The sequence below is a fragment of the Aphis gossypii genome, chromosome 2 (genome assembly GCF_020184175.1).
Source record: "Aphis gossypii isolate Hap1 chromosome 2, ASM2018417v2, whole genome shotgun sequence".
Taxonomy (NCBI): Eukaryota; Metazoa; Arthropoda; class Insecta; order Hemiptera; family Aphididae; genus Aphis; species Aphis gossypii.
Window position 1 is genome coordinate 46810756 of NC_065531.1, and position 17670 is coordinate 46828425.

Here is a 17670-nt window from a genome sequence, read left to right on the forward strand (position 1 = left end):
GTTAGGTATTGACTTATTATAATGATTCGTTCCTTAATTTAATTTTTAATAACACTTTATATTATTGATTAAAATATTAATTCAGAGATTGTGATAGATATTTTTTACTTGTGTAAGATGGTTTAGCCTTACAGTTACCTTAATCCTACCTAAATCACTATATAGGAACTTTATATTATACGACCTATACATTATTTACCTAAGATAATAATAATTTTCTTTATGTTTTTTTTTGTGTGTACACTGTTGTACGTGCTATAACTTGTTGAAATAATGCTTCAATTTAAAACTTCAGGAGGGTTTCCAGTAGCAAATTGAATATCCTTAGTGCATAATAAAGGTAAAAAATAAGAAATTCAAAGCAGTTTTTAAAAAAATCGGGGAAACCCACAAAAAAATGACTGAAAAATGGGAATTTTTACTCAAAACCAGTTGTCGACAAAATCAATTTTTTGACATTGTTGTAACTCAAAAATAAATTATTTGAAAATTTTACCAAATGTTTAGATTAGTAGTCTTATACATACACGGTTAAATTTAAAATATTTTGGATTTTTTTTTAACTATTTATAGACAACTAAAATTTTCAATTTTTCGAAGTATTTTTTTTTTTTTTGAAAGCCAGTAATAAAATGTTGGATTTCCAATAAAACTTGAAAATATAATACAAAGTTTTTTTTATAAGTTGTTCTTATTGCAGTTGAAAAAATCAAGTCATTTGTCACAATATTTTTCTATAAGCGTTTAAAGTTAAAGTTTTTACGAAATATATCAAAATCGCGAAAATTCGCAAGTAATTTGTAGATGAAACTTCATAAATATTTTAATATTTTATCTAAGGTTAAAAAATTCAACACAAAGTTTTCCACTAGTTTTCCTTCAAAGAATGAAAGAACCATTATAATAAACATTAAACTAACATTATGAGGGTCTGAATTTTAAATTTTTACGAAATCGCATAATGATAACGATTTAGTCTCAAACGATTTTAATTATTTATTATTATTAAAAAAGTAAAAGTCATAGATACTTGAAACTTTCACCAATTGTTTAGATTGGAATTTTCTGTACATAATTTTCTTTTTACATTTTTCTCTTATTTTAAAGCTACTTATAGGCATTTGCAATATTTTTTTTTTTTAGTTTTATGAGTCAACATTCTTAAAAATGTAGTACAAAGCTTCTCACAAGTCAGTCTTATATTGATTCAAAAATTATAAGAATACATAGGCACAAATTTTTTTTATTAGCGTTTTAAGTTCAAAATATATTAATAAATATTTGTCAAAATCATGAATATTTATAAATTTTTTTGAAGTTAAAATTTATAAAATGTTTTGTATACGTAGCTAAAAGTTGAAAATTTAATACAAGATTCTTCATAAGTTTGGCTTTCATTAATTATATAACGTTGGCCAATTAAACAACTTTTATCCTTAGTTTAAATTTTTACAAAATTCAAAATTCACTCGTAAAATAACAATTTACTATCAAATAATTTTAGATTTTTGTTAAAGCTAAAAATTACTTGTCGTGGAAACTTGAAACATACACCAGATTTTTAAATTGAAATTTTCTGTACATGATTTAATTTTAGTGTATGCAAAACATTAAAACATAAACTCCCTTTTTCACCACCCAATTTAAAACAAATATATTTTATATATTATAGCCTAGACTGACAAATCATCTTCGTTCAGAATCGTTTTTCATATACAATGATTTATGATACTTATCATTGGATTCAAATTTAAGTAATTTAAAACTCCTATTTATAATAGTGATTCACATTGCACCTAATGTACAACAGAGCGGTACCCACTTGACCAAGCTTTTTACCATTATTATTATATCTTTCAACAAAAATTAAAAGCTTCACTCGTGGCAAATTGGGAAGAAACTTCGACCCAAGCGAATATAAAAATACCGAACATACAAATAAATAAACAAAAGCAACTCGTAAAATCTGTAGATTTCATTTTATTTAAAAAAATTCTATGTTTGCAATTTTATAATTTAATACTTGAGCTTATTTTTATTAGAAAGTTTAATGTTATCTATTTATCTACTAATCTATATATTATGTATACGTAATTGAAGTATTTAACATTTTAACTTACATTTTATTTTATATTATTTGAGTATAATATCACCGTTTTAAAATGTTTGTGTTAGTTTATAAAAACGTTTTTCTAAATTTTTAAATTTGAATATTTTGTTCTTGGATATTTTGACCTAGATTCATGGCTGACATGCAATGTTAAAAACAACCTATATCAAACATACTTCATCGTCCACTGCCCAATTTTCAGTCAAGCCAGAAATTAATTCAACATTTCTGAAAATCTGCAAAGGTTAGGTGATAGTAAACAATCAATTATTATAAATATTAATAAATAATTTTTATTTATAATCTATTATTAAGAAGGTAAGACAATAAGAAAATTTAATCAAGGAAAAAAAATTGCATAAGGTTCATATGATCAGAAAAAATATTCATTGATATTATTCTAAAGACTAAAAGTATATAGATTTACTGTACACTCGTACATAAGAGCAATAATATTTAAGTTAAAAGGTCTCAGGACCATTTTATGTTTAATATGCGTATTGTATTGCCGTCTATAGGGCATAATAATTTATAGGATAATAACTGCTGACGGTAATACGGTATTTTTTTTTTCTATTTTTTACACTAATATTTAATGAAATGTGCAATAATAAATGATTTTTTTAATATAATTTTTATAATTTAAGCACATTTCTAACGACACCTCTTTTGAGATAGTCTAAAGTCTGTATAAAGTGGAAAGGAATTTGTGTTGTAAAAAATCGGAGGAGCCGTTTGGTAATTTACTATTTTATTAAATGGGAGCCGTTTAGGAAAAAAGGGAGCTGAATGGACTAAACTACGTCCAGAATCGTTTGTAGAATTTAAATCAGGTATGGTCAAAATGGCAAAATGTATAGGTTCTGTGTGAAAATTTTTGAGTTAATAAGATACAGTTATCTAACCGTTAAATAGTATCATCAGCGAAAAAGACAATAGTTAAAATATTATAGAGCAGTAATTCTTAATTGATGGTCCACAGATCAATACTAGGGGGTCCTTGTGTGTGTTTGGCAGTACGATTAAACTGCGGACACTCGTTTATGACAAGGAAACGAGAGGATTTACAAAAAAGGGGTACCCGGATCAATTTAAGTTAGGTATCCGTGCCTGTTATATTAATTGGGAACCACTGTTGTAGAGAGTGGGTGCAAGAATAAAATAAAATAGTATTAGTACAGAGTACAGACATCACCACAGTACGCAAGATACTTAAAAATGATTTTGAAAGAAAGATTAAAAGATGAGTGCGAACGGTAGAAATCTGAGTCAGTATATATAGTTCTGGGATGACCAAATTGCAGCTCGCGAGACACATGTGGCTCGCGTCTTTTTTATAAAATAAAAATTTATTTACCTACTATTGTTATAAATTTTAATTTTTTGGTAAGGATTTATTAAAATTTATCAAATTACATAAAATATATTTATAAACATTATGGCTCTTGGTAAAATTGTATTGTCCATATGGCTCGCGAACACGTTCATGTTGGCCACCCCTGATATAGTATAAGCCAGTGTCTTACATGCGATCAAATACCTAAGCCACATTTAAAAAAATTACTGAGTAGTAGTGATGTATTTTTCATGGCGATGCAATAACATCAATCAATTTGGTAGGTTATTTGGTATAGGTATAGTAGTGTTTTTATTTGAAGCCAAATAATTTTATATAGGAATTTTGGGAATAATAATATTTTGTATTAGAATAGGTGTTATATCCCGTTCCAGTTAAATCTGGTTCGGTTGTTTAATTGTTTGGTAGTGGATTATTCTTGAGGCAAGAAAATCAATTACTAACCCAGTTTTCACTGATATGATTACTTTTATTGATTTGAGTCGAATAGTCGGTAAAGACTTACTTAATGAATAATCTTAAAATGGCACTGTTAGAAGAAAACGACTTATTAATTGTACGGCTTGCGATCGACTGATTGTGTCGAACATTTCAAAAAATGATGGCGACGAATGTCGCTTATACAACGAAATTGCTTACATGCCACATTCTTATTACTTAACAAGGGGTTCTTAACATAGGGAAGATTCTTTTATGAATGATTTTTCCCAATATTTCGTCATTTTTGATAGTTAAATATAATACCTGGGATATTTATATTTTTAGTAAGCCACTTATTTAAATTTTTATAATCACTAATATCTTGATTTGATCCAATATAATTTGTTGTTTATAATCATTAGAATAATTAATAATCATATACCTATTTATTATTAGTAAATAGTAATTATAAAAGGTATTCAAATATAACTGTAAGTTTTTTAGTGTCAAAAATTTTAAAAAAAATGTTACGCCACTTAATGTAGTAACTAACCATTCCGTAGTGGGGCGTATATTAATTGTGACAAAATGACCTTTTTACCTGTAAGAAATCTATCGATTGTTTCTCACATCACCTCTGCCAACTATCGACTCCGCCGAACAATTATTCAAAAAAAAAAAAAAATTGAATAGATTAACTTTGTAAAACTGACATCAAACCACTTTTTTAAAAAAAAATCAATTTAACACTAAAATTCTACAACTAATCTAACAATTTTAATTTTAAATATATTTTGTAAAAAACCATTCACTAGGTATTTGAATTATAATATTTTTCTATTTCAACAAATTTCATATTGAATTTAACACCTTTTTTTCCATAATAGGTATAGGTTTAATATTGTGTTAAATTTTTCATTAATGGATGACAATGTTTGAATTGTTTGTATGTTTACTGTACTATATTAATTAAAATACTTGTATGACTGTTTAATAAACAGTCGTCGGAATGAATATAGACAAATAATATCGAGCGGAATCAATAGCCGGCGGAATTGATATTTAAACGACGGAATCGATAGACCCCCTGTGGTGAACAAAACTTGTCTCATTTTCAAACATTTATAACAGGGGTGGCCAAACTTTTTTTGGTCACGATCTTCTAAAATATACTTCACCTTTAAGGATCGACTTCCATAGAAAATTTTTTTTATTATTGAATAACTTAAAGAAACATATAGGGCGCATGTCCCTAAAAGTAAATTCTAATAAATTACATCTATTTTTAAACAAGTAGAATGGTGTCGAGATTCCCAGAAAACTAAAACTAGGTATACGGACAATCACATTAAAAAGTAGATATTATATAGTTGTAGATCCAGTCATACCTGGTATTTCCGGTATCCGAGGACATTTCTTTGATTCTATAAGTCTCGAGATGTTGTACCCGCTCACGTACGGACATAAGAGAACAAAGATCGGCTCTTTAAAATAGGATCCTTTTTTGCGCCTTAATTCCAACAAATGACCAGAAAGTTTTTTTTCGTTATTTATGTTATTATAGTATAGGTAGTGTTCAGTATGCCTTATACCACGAGTCCATTAATGTGATAAACGTGATCGTGACGATTTCTCTGCATTAATATTATAATACGGAACCGCATCAGAACTCTTAAGTCTGAAGTCGATTTTCAAACGTCTTTAGACTATAACTAATATTATAACCGCTCGTTGATTCAAAATGTTTAATGTTTTAATATTTTAGCCTTTAGGTACCTAATTGTTCTGTGCTAATACCCATTCTATATTCTATAATACAATAATATAGTTATTAATTACGGTGGTTACTTGGTTACCTAGTTTCTACGCCATTAGCTCTGTAGCTGTACTAGTGTACTATAGTCGTCGTGTATAAGTAGGTAGCAAGTGGTAGAGGAAGCGATACGGATTGATTAAGTGATAACATAAATATTAAATAACAACAAGTATTACGATAGCATAACAATAAACAACAAAAACAACAATAAAAACAGCGACGACGAAGATCACAGACCATCGACCAGTAGTGTACAAACTACTCCGAACACTTCGAACAGTCCATCGGTATTCAGTAGATCACAGTGACTACTGCTGCGTCCGCAGGTAATACACGGTGACAGTGCACGAATATTAATGATTATATATTTTCAATACGGATGTCACATGTGACACTGACAAACGTCATTTTTTAGGAGTCGTTCATCGCGAAATGAAAAACGTATTTCTTATCACCGTCATCGGGTCGCTGGTGGCATTTGCATACGTAAGTTACGCGTGCAACGAGGCCGTATGCGCGTCGATCGTCTCCAAGTGCATGATTACACAGTCGTGCAAGTGCGACTTGGTAAATTGTTCGTGCTGCAAAGAATGTTTCAGTTGCCTCAACAATTTGTACAGTGAATGCTGCTCGTGTGTGGGTGAGTCTTGTGCATAGTTTTAAGTTGGGTATATCGGTCTGGTTGATCATTTTTCATGGTTTGCATCTGTTTCGTATGACAACACTATTGATGTGACGATGCCTCTACTTCGGTGACTTGCTAGTCTACTATTATGTCGACAAGAGACCATTTTTAATTATCTCTGTTTACGATTAATCATAATTTTTTTATAATGCTGTAGTTTCTGGTTGTTGTCAATAGTGATAGGTACGTCCAACTAGTGTTGATTTTTAAGTTTGTCGAATATTTGTATTATATGTAGCTACTGTTGAATATTTTAGCAGTAAAACAAAAACTATAGTTTAATTATAAAATAGCAAGATGATTTTGCCAGACTAGCTTTATGATCAGATAGCATATAATTATTTCATGAACATAGAAAACTTACTCTTAGTTATTATGTTATTTTTTCATTAAACTCTTTAACTCTACACCGTACTTACTGCACCATCAATGGTATTACTTTCCTTGCATTCAATTTCCATTAAAACTATTAAGTATTACTGATACCATTAAATTTAAATTACAAACATCTTAAAAGTTGAGGATATTAGTTGCATTGCTCTGAAAATTATTAACTATCAATCATATTATTTGAAAATTATAATTACTGCATATTAATAAGATCAACAGGTTAGTTTAATGGAAAGAAATTCTTCTTGCCCTTTATAGATCAAAAAAATTACTTCTTACTGGCTATTATAAAATAATAATTATATCTGATAAACAATATTATGATAATATTTATTTAATACATTACTAATTATTAATATTTTATGATTTTAGACATGTGTCCAAAACCAAATATTACTACTAATGAATTGAGCAGAAAAAGCCACGTAGAAGATTTGTCGGATTCTGTTGTGACTTTATTTACTGCTCTTGTTTCGGAACCAGATCTACAACAACGATGGGAATCATTAACATATCCAATTGATTTGGACATTGAAATGTTCCAACCAGATTTTCAAAAAGAATTCAAGTTGTTACAACGTAAATTCTTATTAATATGATATGAAACTATCTATAAGTTAAAAATAATTACTAATAAAAATTTAAATTTAGAAAATTCTGCTCAAGATGTATCTTCTATGAAGATTACTTTAAATTGTTCTGTGGTATTCATGAGTCAATGTTTGTCTTGGAACAAATGTAAGGCATCTTGTATATCAATGGGTGCTAAAAGCTATAGATGGTTCCATGATGGATGTTGTGAATGTGTTGGTGAACTCTGTTTGAATTATGGATTAAATCAGAGCCGGTACTTTATAATGCATTTCTCATTAAAATAAATATTTTTATAACTTTTTTTTTTTTACTAGGTGTAAGCACTGTCCATTAAAAGGAGCTGTTGTACCAACAATAAGTGAAGCTGATTATGGTGATGAGGAAGATGACGATGAAGAAATGATACAATAAGTAATGAATTTTCATTACTAAAGTACTACTTTAAATTTGTATATAATATAATTTTGTTGTTTATTTTATTTTATTTTTTTTTTTGTTGACAGAACTATCATATCAGTAAATTCCTACTCTGTACTTTTATAAATATTATGACTTAACTACTTAGATGAGAAAGAAGTTTACTTAGTTGTAGTGTACTTTTTTGGATCTGACTGTCATATGATTGAGCGATTATCTTATTTTGATTTTAATTTAGACTATTGTATTTATTTTTAGTTAATTTTATAACTTATGGTATTGAACATGACCATTATGTCCATTATTGTGTACACTAAATTATTATTAATCAAAAAACTAAATAAGTTCAGTATGTCTTTTTAATACTTAAAACTCATGTTTTAGTTAATTTTCAATATTTTAAATTAAAAAAAATTACACAAATTATAGTTGTTAATAATTCACCGCAATTTTGTATACAATCTCATTTTTTTAGTTAATTTTTAAGTTTTTATAATTGTTTTGCCATACTTATTAATTATTTCATATTTTTAAGTAAACTTTTTTTTACATTAATGTTCTTGTTTAGATGAGTATAGAGGCAAATGCAACAAAACTGTAGTGCACAACTTTGCTCACTTTTATAATTTTAAAAATTTATATATATGTAACAAAATATTATGTTTGAGCGGTTTCAAAATATGATATTAGAAATATAAAAAATAAAATTTTAATGGGAGTAATGATTACTGTGCATTAAAATCATCACCCAATTTGCTTCTATATTGAAAAATAATGTGTCATATTATTATATTTAAGTTATGTTGTAAAATTAATGATAATGAATATGATTTTTGATATTAATTGTTAAGTACCATATTATTATGTAAAAACAAACGCATTTTAGGATTAATAGTTGTTGTGCATTAATATAAAGGCTAAATATGCTTCTATTTTTTTTTTAAATTATGTGTAATATTATTATTTTTAAGTTATGTTGTAAAATTAATGATTATAAATTATATTAATTGTTAAGTACCGTCCTAAAATGGATGAATCGAGGTAGTTATTCTCAAGTATCAGAATATTATACTATGGTGCATATTTTAGTTAAATTTTATAGATATAGAATTGTAAATGTTAATTATTTTGTTGACATGTATGTTATATTCTTGTGTGCTTATTAGTGTATATTTTTTAGTATAATTATACTATTACAGTACAAGATATTTTTTAGTATAATTATACTATTGCAATACAAGATATTTCATACATTAAAAAAACGCATTAAATCTAAAATTTTATATTTTTTTATTTTGTTAATTTTAATTATTGTTAAAAAACTTAACAACTTATTCATTGTGTATACTTACTTTGTATACAAATGTTGGAATTATTAGATAAAATTATTATTTATTGATTTTTAATTGAAAATAAAGTGTCTTTCTTAATAAACAAAAATGTTCTGTTATTCTTCATTTAACTTAGAAATGATGTATTGAACAATAATAACACATAAGACGTGATATGAAATAATGTTTTATCAAAGCTCCCCATTGGTTATCCTTTAAAGTAATTAAAATTTAAAATAAATATCTATTTATTGTTTATTTAAAGTATTTTAATTAAACCTACATACATTCCTGACATATTATATAGTATACACTAACAGATATCATATTACATATAAATAATTCATTTTTTTAATAGTTGTCAATGTTGATTCAATTTAAGCTCATTCATTTATTTATATTTAACCTTGTTTGTAATTAAGTTTTCCTAAAACTTTTGTAGATTAAACAAAATAAATATTTTTGTATATTTTTAGGTTATTATCAGAATAGAAAATCGATTGTATCATTTCTTGCTATTGCTGACAGAGTTCACTATAGCAAAATACTAAAATATGTATGATTTCAACTTCACATAATTCGAAAAAAAATCAGTTAATTATATATAAACAAGAAAAAGACACCGTAAGTAACAGCATATAGGTAGATATTTACTAACGATTTATGATTTATCAATACTCATTGGGTATAAAATAAACGTTCAGCGAGTACAGAGATTTAATTTTTATAAGAACTTAGTACCTACCTGATATCAATTAATATTACCTCTTATGAAATACGATTTATTTCATTTATTATTATATAATATAGAATCGTAATCGTACATTATTATTAACACTTTTATCAATCAATATTATCAGTTATTGTGGAATTTCATAAAGTATAGTTTGTTCTTTGGTATAATTCAAATACCTAGTGATAAATAATAATCATTGGTATGAAAAAAACTAGGGGGTGCTTTGATATCCAAAAAGTGTATATTAAACGTTGTACCGACTATCCGTTACCTAAATGTTTCACCCCTTACACAAAACGTTGTCCTGGTAACGATTGACGCAAACACCAGAAATTTGAATAACACGCTACAACTCATGTCTCTGCGATTATTCAGTTGATCATATGGTACAAGAGCAGAAAATGAAAATGTGTTATAATCTAAATCAGTATAATATTTTATTGTTAACTTAAAACGAATAATGTAATATAATAACTAAAAAATGACAGGTCAGTTGAAATTTAATGTAAAAAAAATTTAAAATTAGGTATTTAATATTTATATAGGACGAATCTACATTTTGTCCATATATAGGTTACGCGCGTTACAACCGATAACCGATCTATAGGTACATTCGTCAAACTTGTTTATAATTTGTATATTGTAGCTTGTGGGTGCAAGACGTTTGGACCTATTTAATACAGACACAGTTCAACCGCACTTAATTATGGTTTCCTGTAATATTTATGCGATTATATGATTTGTTTCTTGCAGGGTCATCAGTCGACAATTGGGATGTATTAGAGGATTTGATCACTAGAGATGAAGGCGAACGAAAAGATCAAGAAAAAATGTATGCCAAATACACATTATTGGGGGTTGGGGAGGGTCACGCTTTAACCTTATTGATAGGTACCTAAATGTCAGTTGTAACTTATGGCAAATGAGAAACAATTTCATAGGATTTTTATTTATTTTTTCAACTAACTAAATGAAATTTTCGTTACTTTTTATTTAGATAAATATGTACCTATATTAGTATATTACATTCCGATGGTTCCAGGAAATTTTCTGTATGGTTAAATGACCAAAAATCCAAAAATATTAATTGGTAATTCCTGCTCTATTGTCTTTATTTTTAACTACCGCGATGTCTAAGTTCAAAATATACCCTGATATTACGAAACTCCTAATTAGTTGTTTTAAATAATAAATCGTAAACAGATTTTAACATTTTATTTGATACTAACCAACAGGTATACTTTGTTACCTACTGATCTTTAGAAGCGTCAATTAGTTAATGAGTGAGGGGTAGATGACGGTATTTTCCCCAGAATAGATTCTAATAGGTTTGTTAATTTTTTAGTGTTTTTATTTTTGTAAAGATTGAAATGGAAGGAGGGAACTATGTCACCATATCAATAGGCCGTGGTCCAGAGCATATAATCATAAATTCATAAATTGATGTCATGTTTAAGAAGTATTTGTGTCGTAGTGAAGTAGCGAATAATATATTAAAAGTGACACTTTAACAGCTGATTGATATGTTTTTTACGATCTCAATTCAATATCCTTTTAAAGCTTTATTGATTACTTATTATTTTATTTTTTAACAATTTATAATTATGAATTAATATGTATTTACGTGATATAATATTAAAATTATAATCATTATTGTTACGTAGGTATATTTTTCTTTTTTTCTTTATCTTATCCTTTTGACTTAAAAGTTTTGTGTAAAGATAACGTAATACGTTTTTATTTGTTTCACGAGTAGTTGCATTGGTTTTAAAAAATGTATTATATATATATTATATTTATTACTTACTTAATTGTAAGATTTATAAAATTAACAGACCATACTTTCTTAAAAATCTATTAAATGATTAGTTTTTTTTTTTACTTCATCATCATTCTTAACTCGTCGAGTTACGAATATTAGAATAAAAGATATTCAAAATGGTGAAGCGGCCTAAGTAACTGCATTTTTTCCCATAGTTTAAAAATAAATGTGACATAGCCACATAGGTAGGTACTAATTTAATTTTAAAAATATCACTTTCTAAAATAGGTAGTTTTCACTACAGAATAGATACTATGAAAAAAAAAACATGTGTAGGTAGTGTATATTAATTACTTAAAAATTATATGGGTTATATTGTGGCCACAAATAGTATAAATTATGTTATTTATATAAATATATAATATACATACAATTGATCAAAAAGAACAAACTCCAGAAATATAGGGACAAACTGATGCTTTTTCACTGCTAGGTATACATAATCCGGAAACGAATACGACTAAACAAAATATTCTATCGATTCATCGGGAACGACGTTGTTATTTGCATTCACTTATTTGCGCACGTTCGCAGGAACGAGACGCGAAGACCGACATCGTCGTTAACCGCCACGAGGAAAACGACGACAGACGATTGGCTGGGTCTGCGGCCGAAAAGTAACGCGGAGGTAACGTCGTACGAACCATCGTTGCACGAGAGCGGTGGGCCAAACGTGTCGAGGCGTCATGACTTTAGGCGGCAAAGCACGCAACAGCGGACATCCCGTTCGGCGGGTTTGTTGTTCAGCGACGACGACGACGATGACGTTAAGAAGAATAAGGCCACCCCCAAAAACGTTTTTGACTCGTTGGCCGATACCACTACGTACCGCGGTACCGGTGTAAGTGCTGTACCGTTACCGACTACCGCGGTCGACGGGAAATCCGCCGATCGGCCGAGGACCGCGGTTTCCGAATCACAGACGTTGTCGAAACGCCGAGAGACGTCACCGTCCATCACGGTCGCCAAGAAAACTACGCCAGTCACTGGTAAATTTAACAGTAGCGTTTTGAAGGGTATGCCGAGAAGATACGCATTGACCATTTGGTGAACATTATCGTATACCCTGTTAAAATAGTACTATTATGCACGTATATAATATGCGGTATACGATCGTATTACGAATCTTAATTATTTTTTTCAAAATATGTGTAGGTAATAGATAACCAGCAGATAAAGGGTATGAGATTTAAAAATTGAGCAATTTATAATCTATATAATTTATTTATTCATATTATTACTTGTTGAATGGTTGAATCTGATTCTTATTTCGCATTGCGCTTGTAATATCATAATATTAATGCATTGCATTATTACCTTAAATTCATAAATAAGCGTTTGCCCGGTTTGATCTATAGTTTCTTTTATGAAAACACCACGAGTGTTGGCTAAAATATATAAATTATAACTATCATAATGAAATAATATGATTATTTATTTTATGATAAAAAAAATTATATTCTATATTACATTGTATATTGTTATTACAATATACTGTATTTTTTCCAGTGTATACAATATTATGTATTCTTAAATTTTATTTTTTAGAAATGAAAATTTTTTATGAGTAGTAAATAATAACAACTATATACTCTAATGTTGACATACTTTCCATCAACCCTTATTTGGTATGTAATGGTTGGTTCAACTAACATAATGGTGAAAAAAGTTAAAATTAAGAATTTGAACTTTGTTGACTTGATGACTTGACTGTCATACCAAAAAATGTTATCTTTAATCTTTGTTCTGTTTCTTATGTTCCTTTTCAAAATAATGAGTGTCTAACATCTAGCTTGTGCTTATTGTTAAAAAAAATTAACCTGTTTACGAGAAAAGTCAATTAGGTAATCCAGTTCTTTGACTCTTTTAAAAACTTTATAATTTTTTCCAGAAAATATTCCTTCTTGGTTGAGCGGGTTAATACATAATACAGATGAAACGACTACTGATCCTCCATCTACTCATCATATTGTATCCACTGACAAAATGGTTGATAAGAATGTTCCACAGAAAACTGAGAAAGTTGAAAAATTTTCTGAAGAAAAACCAGTTTCGATTTTATCCTTGCTTAGAGGAAAAGATAGTATCCAAACTTCCATGTTGGAAATGATTCAAGAATTAGCTAAAAAAAAACAAGACATACAACAGGCTGCAATAACATTGATTCAAGATCAACAAAATAGCGATCTTCTTATTAAAGTAACTATGAGATTATAATTAATTAACAATATATTGTTTAAATTGTATATTACACATACAAATATATAACATTATATCGTATACAGGCGTTGTTAATGGATAATAGTTATTCCGTAATGAATCCTGATGGGCAAGAATTAGAACGTCTAAGATCTGAGAATCACAAATTCCAACTGACGAACGACCATCTTTCAAAAAAACATGAATTAGAATTAGATGCCTTAAAAACTAAATATGAGTAAGGATTGTGAGATATTTAAACTTTTTACCAAAATTCATACATAAGTAGTAGGTACCTAACATCGTTAATTATTGTTTTACAAATTATTTTAAATAACAGTTAGATATAGTTTATTGTAAATTAATGAATAATAAATTATTACTAATTTATAATGCTAATTTATAAATCTAATAAATCTATAAATTTATAATGCAATAGGTTTATAAACTATTTGTACGTACTTATTTATGTATTAATTATTCAAATGTAATTATATATTTGAAATCATAATGATATGCCATTTATTTTACATCTTTAAGAGTTTTTACATTTAGGTCGTTTTATATACATATAGATTACAGCAAAATGTGTTGCACGAAAAACTAAATCGTTGCGAGGAACGCGTAAATGAGCTGGAAGAAGAACGAAAAGCCGATATGACGGAACGAAAAGAAAATGAAAAACGTTTAAAAGATATGTATGAGGAGAGATTACGTGTGATTCACGAAAGTCATTTGATAGATCTTAAACAATCTAATGAAGTACAAAGAATTAAAATGAACCATTTGGAAGAAGTTGAATCAAGCTTCCGTGATTCAAAGCCAAAGCGTCTGACCAGCGAAGAAATGACCGCTAGAGAGATTTCAATTACAGCCCAAAATAAACAACTTAAAGGTAGGTGAAATAATACTATAATTATATTTATAGTTAAATTTTTATAATGTAAGAGCTGTATAATTTTAATGCACAAACCAATCAGCTTATTATTAATAAAATTAAAACAAATGTCATTTTTTGTTTATTATTAATCCATTATTAACTAATAATTTATTACTTATTAGTTTATTACATTATATAAATTCAATACCTACCCCAAAAAAATGATCAAAGAAGCGTCTGGTATTATCTCAATTTGACTATAGTATCGAACATAATGTCATAATGGCAAGTGTGCATTAATTAATCAAAAAATTATTAACTTTTTAAATTTATAAACGTATTTAGTTACCTGTTGTCTGGTTGATTTTTATAATGATTTATTTGCTAATATAATTCATTTAACTATTTATCATGGTAATTTGTAATTATTTGTAGTATATATTAGATTTTTACTATTAAATTTAAAAATAATATTAAAAGGACGCCATACCCACATGTGTTGTCTCCGTCTACAAGTACGTAACATAGCAAATTTACATGAATTGAACAATCGTAAAAAAACTAACATACGAACACAGACAATGTTACCTTCATGTTTCATAATAGGTTAATTCATTCTAATTTTTAAAATAATGGAGCAACACTTGATCTGCTGAGTGTAAATTTGTAATTTTACGTACTTGTAAGACGCGCGGAGACAACACATGCGCGTATAGCGTCTTCTTAACTCTAAGGTTGAATAAAATTAACTATTTAAAAAAATAAAATTACTTATTTTTTATAAGTTATTTAAATTAGTATTTTCTACGTATTTACTTTAAATTTTAAGGGTTAAATGTAATTATTTAATGTATTGCTAGATAAATAACTATTAATTTACCTCAAGGTCAACATTTCGACTATGGACTAAGAATAATTAATTCATTTTTATTGATGTTTATAGTGTAAACACTTAATGGGTAATGGGTACAGACTTACAGGAAGAAGTAGATAAGCAGATGGCGACGTTGGAAGGAGAAAGATCAGCTCTTCAAATGAAAATCGAAGAGTTCCAATCAAGAAATCAACGGGAACGAAATGAACTGGAACTTTTGAATAAAGAACTAAAACGATCTATGAAGACGTTTGAAGATGGTCGCAAGACATGGGAACGTGAGAAAAAATCAGAAACACAATACATCGAAAGTAGGAAACAAGAGTTAGAGGTAAGACATCGCATAATTTAGGTAGTGGTTGTGCATAATGCACTTCTATACTATAGATTTGTATTTTCAAATTTGTACAGGATGTTCGATCATCGGTCATTGAAGAACAGCGCAAATTAGCAGAAGAACGTTTTGAAGTGGCTTCGGAACGATACAGACTCGAAACCATGCTCAAATTAGATGACGGGACAGGAACTGATTTAATACAAGCCAAAGTGGAAGTGAAAGAGAGTTTTAAGGAACTAAAAAAAAAAGAAAAAGAATTAGATAAACGATTAGAACATACTAAAGAACTGGAAAAACGTTTAATCGAAGAAAAAAACAGATTACAAGAGTTAGACGATGAAGTCAAAATGAAATCAATTCGAGCTGAAAAAATGTTTAAGGTGAATATCTATTATCTAACATACAGAGGCGCTCGGAAGGGGGCATTTCCCCCCCCCCGGCTTTTCAAAAATATGTTTTAAATTGAATGTTTTAAGATAAATTACTATTTATTATACAATAAATCCTAACATTGTCCCCTCCTAGAAAATTTTCTGCAGGCGTCTATGCTAACATACTATATGTTCTTGAAGTTTAAATTCACAGGCCGTCAGGCCATAACCCCAAGTCCTAATCTCCTAAATTAATGATATTTGATAAGTTTACTAAAATATATATTGTATGATTATTTACTATAATTGTTGTTTCCCAATTTTCAAAACTCATAAATAAAATAAATATGTTTTTTTAATAAACGCTAGAAATTATAAACGAATAGTTATTAAATAAAATATTAATATAACAGATTCCTAACATGATACAAGTTATTATTAATATACATTATTTTTTTTTTTTTTTTTTAATAGATGGCACTTTCAAAACAAGAAGAAGGTCTAAAGGCTTTGGAGAATGCAAAAGATATTCAAAATAAGTTTGATAAAAAAGGTAAAGACATTCATAATCGATTGTTGGACGTAATAAAACGTGAAGAAAATCTTGTCATGGTGAGTATTGTACACAAAATAGTCAAAATAATAGTTACATTATTTAAGAGACCTAATTTAATTTGTAGGAAGAAACTAAAATAGCTAAAGAAAAAGAAGAATTTGGCAAATTACGAAAAAAACTTGATGTGGTTCTGCCTCAATTGTCCGGAGATGAAATACGTTTTTTAAATCCTAATTTAAATAAATATGAAGCCGAAAAGGAAGTATACTTTAAGAAAACTCAATTTTACTAATTTTGTATTAAATGTTGATTCATACATTTTTGACATTTTTAGTTAAATTTTAAAGTTTATAACATAGAACAAAATACAAATATAATAGTCATCTAATATGTATATAATTATATCATTTTACTAAGAAAATACGATCTATATTATATTAAATTATTTGATTACCTTCCTGTATATTTTTTTCTAAAAACTTACCAGTTACCATTTACTAACATTTATTCACTAACAATTTTATAAAAATCAAAAAAAAATCAAATGAGCAGTGACCAGTCTTACTAGGAAACCTCTAAATGAAGATAACTCCATAAAAATTCTAAATTTTCTTAAAAACATGTAAATTGTAAACAACCGTTGACAACTCCAATAACAATATATATATATTATATAATATATATATTACATATATATAAACTTTTACTCTTTAAATTATTTTTTTACAAAATGTAGTATGTACAGAAGGCTAATAACCTTAGATGATGAAGTCTT

At 27.8% G+C, this 17670-nt stretch overlaps 2 protein-coding genes across 4 annotated transcripts; both read left to right on the top strand.

The window, feature by feature from the left end:
* Positions 1–5328: 5328 nt before the first annotated feature.
* On the top strand, positions 5329–8502 carry LOC114125470 (protein twisted gastrulation). 3 transcript variants are annotated; one of them, XM_050200562.1, is made up of 6 exons: positions 5329–6029; positions 6119–6343; positions 7151–7357; positions 7430–7625; positions 7687–7805; positions 7876–8502. In XM_050200562.1, exons 2-5 carry the CDS (start codon positions 6136–6138, stop codon positions 7781–7783), a joined length of 708 nt encoding a protein of 235 aa, XP_050056519.1. In that variant the 5' UTR covers positions 5329–6029; positions 6119–6135; the 3' UTR covers positions 7784–7805; positions 7876–8502. The 3 variants fall into 3 exon arrangements, with proteins under 3 accessions (XP_050056519.1, XP_027844936.1, XP_027844935.1); XM_027989134.2 differs by having other exon boundaries at positions 5333–6029; positions 7687–7783; XM_027989135.2 differs by having other exon boundaries at positions 5330–6029; positions 7687–8502.
* A 1686-nt stretch (positions 8503–10188) lies between these two features.
* On the top strand, positions 10189–17330 carry LOC114125478 (uncharacterized). The gene is made up of 10 exons (XM_027989146.2): positions 10189–10344; positions 10610–10688; positions 12213–12667; positions 13570–13877; positions 13964–14115; positions 14453–14772; positions 15730–15962; positions 16043–16348; positions 16814–16951; positions 17020–17330. Exons 1-10 carry the CDS (start codon positions 10338–10340, stop codon positions 17185–17187), a joined length of 2166 nt encoding a protein of 721 aa, XP_027844947.1. The 5' UTR covers positions 10189–10337; the 3' UTR covers positions 17188–17330.
* The last annotated feature ends 340 nt before the right edge of the window (positions 17331–17670 follow it).

Bases quoted from the DNA above. Each gene is read 5' to 3' on its own strand.
- LOC114125470 (XM_050200562.1), top strand. From the start codon at position 6,136: ATGAAAAACGTATTTCTTATCACCGTCATCGGGTCGCTGGTGGCATTT. The intron at 6,344-7,150 runs GTGAGTCTTGTG...TTATGATTTTAG, and splicing joins TGAATGCTGCTCGTGTGTGG to ACATGTGTCCAAAACCAAAT. The intron at 7,626-7,686 runs GTACTTTATAAT...TTTTTTTACTAG, and splicing joins TATGGATTAAATCAGAGCCG to GTGTAAGCACTGTCCATTAA.
- LOC114125478 (XM_027989146.2), top strand. The intron at 14,116-14,452 runs GTAAGGATTGTG...ATATACATATAG, and splicing joins GCCTTAAAAACTAAATATGA to ATTACAGCAAAATGTGTTGC. The intron at 16,952-17,019 runs GTGAGTATTGTA...TTTAATTTGTAG, and splicing joins GTGAAGAAAATCTTGTCATG to GAAGAAACTAAAATAGCTAA.